General features: G+C 45.9%; 1 protein-coding gene across 1 annotated transcript; it reads right to left on the bottom strand.

Moving 5' to 3' along the window:
• Positions 1-303: 303 nt before the first annotated feature.
• Positions 304-7,373, bottom strand: TMEM129 (transmembrane protein 129, E3 ubiquitin ligase). Its single transcript, XM_075261107.1, has 4 exons — positions 7,113-7,373; positions 5,792-6,266; positions 2,478-2,637; positions 304-1,757 (listed from the first exon to the last, which is right to left on the bottom strand). The coding sequence occupies exons 1-4, from the start codon at positions 7,363-7,365 to the stop codon at positions 1,509-1,511; spliced, it is 1,137 nt and encodes a 378-aa protein (XP_075117208.1). The 5' UTR covers positions 7,366-7,373; the 3' UTR covers positions 304-1,508.
• Positions 7,374-11,411: the final 4,038 nt, after the last annotated feature.

Raw genomic sequence — 11,411 nt, 5'->3', positions numbered from 1 at the left:
GCTTCTCTCTCCATCATGTCTAGCGTAAGCCACAGATACATATTCACAATCTGATGTCCAACATGAGAAGACTTCTCAAATATAGCTCAGAAAGTTTTCCAGGATTACCAGTTGATGGCCTATCCACAGGATGTCCGATTGGCATCACCCTCACTGACCCAGAGAACGGAGGATGAGGCCTAGCTGTAGGTCCAAACCTATGGGTGCGCTACTCTGGGGTCGGACACAGACTTGTGAACACAGCATAACAAAAACACAAATGGTGGCCTAGAAAGAAAGACACAAGAACAACCATGTCTGGAAATCACTTTATTATTAAAGCGTATACTCTGTAATAAATCTGCGGTAATCCCTTCAATCTGGGATCCATTATTCCATACGTAACACTTGATCACACCCCCTCCCACAATTTCTTTACCCCAATATGTAAACCCAGTTTAGATTTGCTACATAAGATCTGCTGAAAAATATTGCACACCCGTAATATTGTACCTGCAACCCTCCATCTCTTGTAAAACAACAAGTCCCAGCGTGCTATTGAAGATGCACGCTAACACTGGCTGCTGGAACTTGTAGTTCTGTTATGGCTGAAGAGTTCCTGGTAAATTATACAAATACAAAAAAAAAAACCCTAAAGGTCCTCCATTTATTTTGATGTTTAAAACTGCATTAAACAGGATGTTCAGGACTCAAAAACATGGCTGCTTCCTTCTTCTCAGGAAGTGACATCATGTCCGTTGGTCCCATGGCCATGACACGTCTCCATCCCATTAAGATCAATGAGACCGAGCCATGTGAACAACGGACAGGTCGTCACTTCATGAGAAGAAGGCAGCCATGTTTTTGAAGTCTAGCACAACCCCTTTAAAGGCGCATGGGGTTACAGTGGGATCTACTAAGGCCAGGGACACACTTGACGGGTTAGCTAAGTCGCAGAGATTTAGGGTTGCAGGATCGTCAAACCCCATCCGTCCGTAAAAATTGAAGTGACTTGCACTTCGAGTTTTAGACATGTCAAGTATTGCTGCGGGATTGATCTGCAAATTTCAACTTTTGCAAAGCTGCAGCACAACCTTATTTTGCAGTGGAAAGCACTGCTACCTATCCCTGCGGACATTCAGTGGCTTCTTAGCTATATATAGCCTTACCCCTATATAGTAAATGGATCTTTCTAAACAAAACGGATATCCCCTATAAGGTACCTCATGGCTGCACCTCTCCTGGTCATTGGCAGGTCTGCACTACAGGAAGGGAGCCATACCCAAAAAATTTAAAATGATGTACAGGGCTGGCCAGTAGTAGAAGCTCCCATTTTCTAAAGCGTCACTGACACCTATGGCAAGTGTCAGACTTGTCCATTACATTACCCTCCTTCATTATAATCACATGGGATTAAGAATAAACCGAATATAAGGTAATGGCCCCTCAGGCGCCCCAGTAACATACCAGAACACTGTATTAGAAAGAATAGAAAACGTTCAGGATACAAATATCCTAAAAGGAAGAGTTCAACGTATAAGGCATACATCCACTATACAGAATTTGGCCCGGCAGGTGGGGCAAGGCACTTGGCTGGACAACCAGGTCTCCGGCTGCTTCTGGTCCTGTCGGCTGGCAAACCACTTGCCCATACAGGTTAGGCACCACATGGGCCGGCAGTTGCATTGCTGACACTCTCCATCTTCGCGCTCACTGCAATACTTTACCAGTTTGACATTGGCGTTGGTCTGCATGCAGCCAATACAGGGCTCTAGATCCTGCAATGAGAAAGGAATAAGGGTGAAATGTTCACATATTGATGGATAGGTTAACATGGAAGTCCCACAAAACCCCTTAAATTCTATGGGTGTGTGCAGGTAAGCAGCACCTTACTGCTGAAAATGGGGTATTTGGACTACAGTACTGCCTAATGGTATTGGTTATAGAGGGAAGTATTGACAGTATTTTGGGGGGCATGTCCCATATACGGGCTCATCCACTGTGCACTCATGGCTTGATTTACACATTCAATAAAAAAAACAAACACACACACAAAAAAAATGCCCATATCTTTATTTAGCTTGCACACCGAAGTCTATGGAGAGGGGAGTAAGTTGGAGGATGCTAACAGATTTGATTTATTTGGTGGTAGAGTCCTATTTTAACAATACAGCAGTGTTAGAAGGGATTCCTTGCTCAGAGCACAAGCTGCAGCCATTACTATGTCTTTCCCAGTAGCCTCCTCCTCCTCCTTCCCCTCTCCATAGCCTAATATACAAAAAATAACACAGCTTGGTAAATAGAGAAGGAAACCCATTTCTTAAATAAGAAATATTACAAAGTTTCTTCTATTCACCTGATTTATGCCAAGTGGTGTTATAAATGCAGGTATGCTTTAAATCCGAGAATTTGTAGAGGAATCAAGGGAGAGGGTTCTATCTTTAGGGAAGATAGCAGCAGGATATCCTTGACCTCTAGTACTGAATGAAGCCCCTTACCTGACCACTCAGCAGCTCGTAGACATTGTTGGCTTCTACCAGAGTGCGGAAAGTTTCCAAGAACAAATCACTCAGGGTCTTGAGTATGACAACATTGGCTGCGTTTCGAATGGGGGCGCGAAGCTTATCCCTCAGCTCTCCATATTCTATTGAGTTCAATCTGCAAATAGATAAACCAATATTTACAGCAGGTCCCTATTCACACCAAGTCTCATTTCTTCAGCGACTGCCTGACACAGAACGGTAAACCAAGCGCTGTGACGCAACTTAAGAAGCAGAAGAAAACCGTACTGCAGCCTTTACACAACCCCTGGCACGTGTGGCATATCTTGCTGGCACGGCAGCCAGCACAGGACCTGCATATATTAAGACAAGAGGGAGCGTCCTTCAGTGCTCTGCTACAGCAATGATATAGGACGCTCCCCCTTCTCTTGCTAGAGAGGAAAGCCCAGGAGGCAGAGCTAATCGCTGTGCAGCAGGAGGACCCTGCCTGCTACAGAGAGGAGGAGAGGAAGCTCCATACAGCAAAGTGAAAGTAAAAAATAACATACCTGCTGGGGTTACTGTTCCTATTAATGTCAGGCATTTGGGGTTATTAATTTAGTTTCAGTAACTCCATGTGCCTCACATTAATAGCAGTTAACCCCATCATGTCCTTCACATTAACCCCTGTGTGCCCCATATAAGGGTTACTAATATGTGAGACATATGGAGGTACTAATAAAGGACCTTAATAATGATGATGCTTGATTATTACACCTCCATGTCTCTCACATATCAGTAACCCTTATGTGAGGCACACAAGGGGTTAATGTGAGGGACATGATGGGGTTAACTGCTATTACTATGAGGCACATGGAGTTACTAAGCTGTAATACACATGACCAGACTTTTTATCTGCAATGGTGGATAAACTTCTGCACTATTACATTTCAATGGGCCCAGACACACAGTGTGTCCAGGCCAAACTGAAGAGCTGCAAATTATGGAGCAGGTCCATTATCTGTCCTATATCTGTCTGCATTTGCAGCCCTGTCAATTCATTTTTAATGCATAAGTCAGTGAAAATCACCTACGTGCCATTTCTGTGCAGGAGACCTAAGGCTGAGGCCCCACGTTGCAGAAACGTAGCGTTTTTGTTGCAGATTTTACTGCGGTTTTTTGAGTCAAAGCCAAAAATGGCTGCTAAAGGAATGAGAAATACCTAGGAGGCTTCTTATATGTCCCCCCTTCTGCTCAATCCACTCCTGGCTTTGGCTCATACAAATGCAGCAAAATCTGGAACAAAAAAAGCTGCATTTCCATAACGTGGGCCTCAGCCTTAGGGTGCATTCAGACTACGTAACGCCGGGCGTGTATGAGAGCCGTACACGCCGGCATTACGGCAGACTGCCGAACACTTCCCATTCACTTCAATGGGAGCTGCGGCGTTTACGAGCGCTCCCATTGAAGTGAATGGGAAGTGTTCGGCAGTCTGCCGTAATGCCGGCGTGTACGGCTCTCATACACGCCCGGCGTTACGTAGTCTGAATGCACCCTTAGGGTGTTTCTTTTCAGATGGTGACACACTGTGTACCCAGGTGCGGTTATAGCCAAATCCAGTCCCTGGGAACCAGTGCTGTCACTTTGGGGTAACTGCGGCACTCATTAATTCCTGGCTGTGGTTTTGCGGTTACCGCGCCACCAGGAATTAAATGTAGCTGAAATGAATCCGCGTTTCACTTACAGAAAAGTGACAGTACTGGCGGCCGGGGATGCAGAATCCAGGTACATAGTGTGATATCATCCTACAGGTTACCTCACTCTGCCCCCACTCACATACATTTACCACTAAATTAGCACCATGGAATGAATATAATAATATACAGAGCACCATGGAATTAATATAATAATGTACAGGACCATGGAATTAATATAATAATGTACAGGACCATGGAATTAATGGTGATATAAAAATAAATAATAAAAATCAAAAAATCAAAAGTTGTCCAACTGTTTAGTTACACATTAAGACTATTAGGCTAAGTGCATACAGAGTTTTTTTTGGATTGGAACCTGAGGCGGAGGCAGCCTCAGGTTCTGATCCATAAAACGTGTTGCGGAACTGAGCGGAACGGAGCCACGCACCCTCCTCCGGATCAGGCTCAACGAATGGGCCTAATCCACAGGAGGGATTTCTTCAAGCTGAGTCGCAAGGCGACTCGGCCTGAAGAATGGACATGTCCGTTCTTTTTTTCCGGAAAAGCCTCCTGAGCGGCTCCCATTGAAATCAATGGGAGCTGTCTTCTTGGCCGGGGTTTTGAGGCGTTTACGGCCTCAAAACCCTGACCAAAAAACTCTGTGTGAACTAAGCCTTAATTTCCTGCAGCCCAAAAACAGAAGTTCAAGGGAAAGGATTTTATTGTTTTATGACTAGTTGCAGTTGACTAAGTCAGGCACTAGTCAGCAGAGGGAAGATGTCACCAGTGGTAACCTCAGAGACATAGCTCTACAAAGCTAAATAGAAGATTGATCTTTTCCAGATGAAGATAACTTGCTCATCCCCCACTTCAGAGAGTGAGAGAGGACGTCACCCTAGCAGAGATATGTGGCTCAGCACAAGCCATTATTTCACAAATTTTAGGGCAGTAACAAACTGGATGTGTCCAATGCCATCAGAAGATCCTCCAAGTTCCACGGAACAAGAAGGACTCCACGTATTGAAATGATTGTTTTTCTCCTTTTATTTTTAATTCTGTTTGCTTCTGTGTCATTTGTTTTATTGTCAAAGCAATGAACCCTTTGGGTATAAAATCGTGTTGCTTTATGAATCCATTACCTTTTTGAAGTAGGTTTGTTGGAGAGACGCCTGTATATGTGAGTGAAGTTTCTGCCGAGCCTGTCAAGTCAGTGGTGGCAGCGGCAACATGTATTTGGGGTGTGTGGACTGTGTTTGTATGTGATTTACACCCAATATTTATCAGCCTGAGTGAAGGGCGATTACTAAATGAATTGAGTGGAGCGAGATGACCCGACAGCAACACCCACTTCACGTGCTAGGACGGTCCGTACAGGACAGGCTACATTCACATGGTCATTTTGCACCTAAGAGGGACCAGTTTTTCACAAAAACTGGTCCTCCATACTTTTGAATGAATGGAGTGATCCATGAAAACAGACAAAAATAGAACTTGATCTATATTTTGACAGTCCGAACAAACCATCAAATATTGACCAAGTGAATAACCCCCATCCACTTGCAATGTATATAATGCAGCCATATGCCAAGGTATATGCAAGTTATCCCCAAAAATCCCAAGCAAATAATACAGTACCTGATATCGAATGGCTTATCTTGGGGGTTAATGCTCGCTACCCGTATAGTCAGGTACTGCACAGGTGTGTTGGAGTCTGGAGACAGTTCGTGTTGCTTAGAGTCTATGATGGTCAGGTGAACGTCTCGCTGCTGGGCCAGGTGCACCTTGTAGGTGGTGACCTTAATCACCCATTTGTCAGTGACTATAACCCGGGCCCCGGGCACCCCGGTTGCAAACTTATCAACTCTTATAAATTCTGAGTTGAGTGCGAAGGCCACGTTCATCCATTGACAATGAGGCGTGTTGTAATAAGCCAGTTTCTTGGCCAGGGGGTGGTTGCCCCATTTGTTCCGAGACCAGTAGAAGGCAAAGAGGCCAATAATGGAGGGAACGATGACTGAAACCAGTGCATAGGTCTGCCAAAACGAACTGGCCGCGTAGATATAATACAGCTGTTTTTCCGGAGCAGCAATGCACATTCCTATGTAATAACCTGGAACCAAGGAGAGATCCAAGAGGTCACAAATCACTGCTATACAGGACAGGAAAGGGAACGTCAGGGGGTGCAGGTAGTGTAGTGACAGCAGCAGGGGTAATGCATTGAGGGCTGGGAAGAGAGTGTCAGGGGGTGCAGGTGGTGTAGTGACAGCAGCACAGGTAATGCAATGAGGGCTGGGAAGAGAACGTCAGGGGGTGCAGGTAGTGTATAGTATATATAGTGTGTGCACGTACAGTGTGTATAGAATATATAGCATGTGTATATACAGTGTGTGTACAGTATAGTGTCTTCAGTAAATATAGTATGTGCATACAGTGTGTACAGTACATACAGTTGTGCACAGTGTATTAGTGTGTACAGTGTGTGCACAGTGTATTATAGTGTGTGCGTACAATATACAGTATGTGTACAGTGTATACGAAGTGTGTATAGTATATACTGTGTACAGTATATAGTGTGTACAGTATATAGTGAGTGTGTACAGTGTATATAGTATGTACAGTGTATAGTGTACATTATGTACATTATATATATAGTTTGAATGCATACAGTATAGTGTGTATAGAATATATAGTGTACAGTGTATATGGTGTGCATACAGTATGTACAGTGTGTAGTGTGAATGCATACAGTATATGTAGTGTGTACAGCATATACATACAGTATGTACAGTAGTGTGTATAGAATGTGTACAATGTATATATAGTGTGTGTACAGTATTACTGTGTGTAAATATGTACAGTATAGAGAGAGAGAATAGTATACACATACAGGGTACAGTATACAGCGTGTGTACAATGTATATATAGTGTGTGTACATAACCGGTAGGGGGCGCTCACCCAGGGGCAGCAGGCCGTGCACCAGCATAGTGGCCGTGGTCCTCTTCATATGGTACTGGATGAAGGCCCCGTCCTCTGTCCCCAGCCATCGGGACAGCATGTTCTGTATAGTAAATCCGGCCGAGCGGAACTCATCGGGGGTGAAGACGAAGCAGACGGCGAACACCAGATAGGCTAACGTGAACGTCACCGCCGGGCTCTCCATCTTCTCTGGCGAGATCCCACACAGCCAGCTGTACACGCCTCCGGCCATGGGAGCGCGGGGGATGCCGGGAGATGTGCTCCTCACGCGATACTACACGGAAGTCACGTGACTACAGCTTGTGGTCGCCGGGGGATAGGAGCATACACATAGTAGGAGTCACCTGCAGCCTGCGCCAAGTATCTACCGCTCATGTACTATAGCGGCTCACAGCCTGCTAGGACTGCTGTGCAGGAGCTGCGGTGTCACCAACAAGGAGCCCCGCCACAAGACATACTATACATTCACTTATAGGACCCCCAGGTCATACCTACCGTCACAGTATAAGGGCTCATGTATATGGCTAGTGTCTAATGCAGGGTACAACCTTCAGCACTCCAGCTGTTGTCAGACTACAACTCCCAGCATGCATACTTGCTCTGCTGTTCTTAGAACTCCCATGGAAGTGAATGGAGCATGCTGGGAGTTGTAGTTTCCCAGAAGCTGGCGTGTTGAAGGTTACTGACCCCTAGTCTGATGAGTCTAGGTGAGAACATCCCCATAACACTGCCATAATGAGCACCATATAGTGGCACATGGAGTGCCTATAGCTCTGGTGTGCGATGTCACCGGTGCTCTGTGTTACTTTATATAGGGCGGACTGTGTGAATGATGTCTAGGGGGCGTTCACACTACCGTCATTGTCCGACAGGTAGTGTCCGCTGCTAATGTCCATTCAAAATCTCGCACGGACATTAGGAGCGGACACTAGCTGCGTCCGTGACATTTTTCATTCATTTAAATGGCGATCAGGTGCGTTCTTTTGCACTCCGTGCCTGTCCTTAACTGTCCATTTGTAAAGATGTCAGAAAAAAACCTACGTCGGGTTTTGCTGTCCGCTTGAAATGGACAGTTAAGGACAGGCACGGAGTGTAAAAGAACGCACCCGATCGCCATTTAAATGAACAAAAAATGTCACAGACACAGCTAGTGTCCGCTCCTAATGTCCATGCAAGATTTTGAACGGACATTAGCAGTGGACAATACCTGTCGGACAATGACGGTAGTGTGAACGCTCCCTAGATTACATGACCAGTACAAGAGCTGCAGCCCTGACCATTAAATGACCAGGACAAGAGCTGCAGCCCTGTCTGTTACATGACCAGGAGCAGAGCTGTAGCCCCGTCCGTCACATGACCAGGAGCGGAGCTGTAGCCCCGTTCGTTACATGACCAGTACAAGAGCTGCAGTCCGTCCGTTACATGACCAGGAGCAGAGCTGTAGCCCCGTCCATTACATGACCAGGAGTGGAGCTGTAGCCCCGTCCGTTACATGACCAGGAGCGGAGCTGTAGCCCCGTCCGTTACATGACCAGTACAAGAGCTGCAGTCCGTCCGTTACATGACCAGGAGCAGAGCTGTAGCCCCGTCCATTACATGACCAGGAGTGGAGCTGTAGCCCCATCCGTTACATGACCAGGAGCAGAGTTGCAGCCCCATCCATTACATGACCAGTACAAGAGCTGCAGCCCCATCCATTACATGACCAGAACAAGAGCTGCAGCCCCGTCCGTTACATGACCAGGACAAGAGCTGTAGCCCCGTCCATTACATGACCAGTACAAGAGCTGCAGCCCCGTCCGTTACATGACCAGGAGCAGAGCTGCAGCCCCGACCGTTACATGACCAGTACAAGAGCTGCAGCCCCATCTGTTACATGACCAGGAGCAGAGCTGCAGTCTTCCTTTCCTGATGGCCACTCGTTTTTCTTTACTTAGCTGCTTTTTTCTTGCCATAATACAAATTCTAACAGTCTATTCAGTAGGATTATCAGCTGTGTATCCACCTGACTTCTGCACAACACAACTGATGGTCCCAACCCCATTTATAAGGCAAGAAATCCCACTTATTAAACCTGACAGGGCACAACTGTGAAGTGAGAACCATTTCCGGTGACTACCTCTTGAAGCTCATCAAGAGAATGCCAAGAGTGTGCAAAGCAGGAATCAAAGCAAAAGGTGACTACTTTGAAGAACCGAGAACATAAGACAGATTTTCAGTTGTGTCACACTTTTTTGTTAAGTATATAATTCCACATGTGTTACTTCATAGTTTTGATGCCTTCAGTGTGAATCTACGATTTTTATAGTCATGAAAATACAGAAAACTCTTTGAATGAGAAGGTGTGTCCAAACTTTAGGTCTGTACTGTATATTCCGCTGCAAAATCAGCCCAGCCTTGGCGGCACACTCAGTTGTGTACATGGGGCCTTAGTTTCTGTGAGAACAAAAAGATCCGGCGCGTTGACATCCAGCACTCCTGACCCTCCTGTGCCCCAGCATCTGCCGTCAGGTGAGATTCAGGACACCCCAAGGTCCTTCAAGGGATCGGAACAATCGAAACTCAGATTCAGGTGTGAATATCCCTAGAATGCCCCTTTAAAGGGAGTCTATCATTAGAAAATGATGTTTTGAAGTAATGGCATGTTGGAATAGCCTTTTAGAAGGCTGTACTACTCCTACCTCTCACTCTCTTCTGCTCCCTGCCATTTCTGTAAAAAAGCATTTCTTGTGATATGCAAATTATGGTCAGGATGCACAGGGGGCGTTTCCCTTGTGCTCCAAACACAAAAGCATCAACTGCTCGCTGCCCTTTAGTGCCTCCTGTTCACCCGCCCCTGCATCTTCTCCTCGTCTTCAACCTTGCGTAGGCATCCTACTCTGTGCTATACATGATTGAAATCATGTAACAGACCACTGCAAAATGGCTAACGGATGATGCGCAGTCTGCTCTGCCCAAACCCAAAGGGGCAGAGCTGACTGCACATGAGAGACAATCTTTACCTAATAATACGTACAAACGTAGCAGAGTTAAACCAAACCTTCTGCAATTGAGTGACCTTCTGAAGTCTCGGAAGAGAAGGCGAATGTCTTGGGCTGTTGTTTTATATGTAAAGTGGGAACATCTCAAAAAAAGTGGGAGACCCAACGCATTTTGCGTCCACATCACAAAAAGAGGTAATGCCATGTTCAAAATAGGGGGCTTGGCCTCTGCCGAAAATTTGTATACCGCCCATTATCTTGTTCCTGTGCCATAACAGAACTATGGAACTGAAGATGCAGGTGTGAACAGAGTCTTAAAGGGATTCTAATATTAAAAACTTTTTTTTGTAAATAAGACGTCGGGATAGCCTTTAGAAAGGCTGTTCGTCTCTTACCTTTAGATGTGATCTCCGCCGCGCCGTTCCTTAGAAATACTGGTTTTTACCGGTATGCAAATTAGTTCTCTCGCAGCGATGGGGGCAGGCGCCACTGCTGCTCAAGAACAGGCTCCAGCAACGCCTCTATCTTCGGCTGGATCCTCCCCTTCTTTCGTAGTCTTTCTTCGGCGTCACCTCCGACGCCTGCGCAGTTGGCTCTGCCAGTGAGACACTAGTAGAGCCAACTACGCATGCCCGTGGCCATAGTTCTGACGCCGCAATTGCGCGCATGCACAGTCGGCTCTACTAGTGTCTCACTGGCAGAGCCAACTGCGCAGGCGTCGGAGGTGACGCCGAAGAAAACGAAGAAAGAAGGGGAGGATCCAGCAGAAGATAGAGGCATCACTGGAGCCTGTTCTCGAGCAGCAGTGGAGACGCCCCCATCGCATTTCCAGCACTGGGGCCAGCCCCCATCGCTGCCAGAGAATTAATTTGCATACTGGTAAAAAACGGTATTTCTAAGAAACGGTGTGGCGGAGATCACATCTAAAGGTAAGAGACAAATAGCCTTTCTAAAGGCTATTCCGACGTCTTATCCACAAAAAAAGAGGTTTTAATAGTAGAATCCCTTTAAGAGTATTTTTATTGGTTTCTTACAGTCAGTGCCTTATGGCGGCATGTTACTTGTTTAGAATGGCGCTGTGATCTTATGTGACTTAGCAGTATAATATTGGATCCGCTACTTTCTTGCAATAAAAACTATTGGATTTCTTCCTATGTTCCCGACACATGGGAGTCGACTCGTCGCAATATGTTGAAAATTGCTGGACAAAAAAATTCTGCAAGTCTGACTTTTTCATCTGGCATTTTTAGTTTAAATAACGGACCCCCGGTGGATCCCAGTATAGTAATGGTCTGTA

The sequence above is a fragment of the Leptodactylus fuscus genome, chromosome 1, assembly GCF_031893055.1.
Source record: "Leptodactylus fuscus isolate aLepFus1 chromosome 1, aLepFus1.hap2, whole genome shotgun sequence".
NCBI lineage: Eukaryota > Metazoa > Chordata > Amphibia > Anura > Leptodactylidae > Leptodactylus > Leptodactylus fuscus.
Note: the sequence above shows the minus strand (reverse complement) of the source record. Positions and strands in the feature narration are given on the sequence as shown.

What these genes read in the sequence shown, in the direction of transcription:
- TMEM129 (XM_075261107.1), bottom strand. Translation starts at nt 7,365, where the DNA reads ATGGCCGGAGGCGTGTACAGCTGGCTGTGTGGGATCTCGCCAGAGAAG. An exon ending in GCACGGCCTGCTGCCCCTGG is followed by an intron (nt 6,267 to 7,112) that starts GTGAGCGCCCCC and finishes CCTTGGTTCCAG; the next exon opens with GTTATTACATAGGAATGTGC. An exon ending in GATAAGCCATTCGATATCAG is followed by an intron (nt 2,638 to 5,791) that starts GTACTGTATTAT and finishes ATCTATTTGCAG; the next exon opens with ATTGAACTCAATAGAATATG.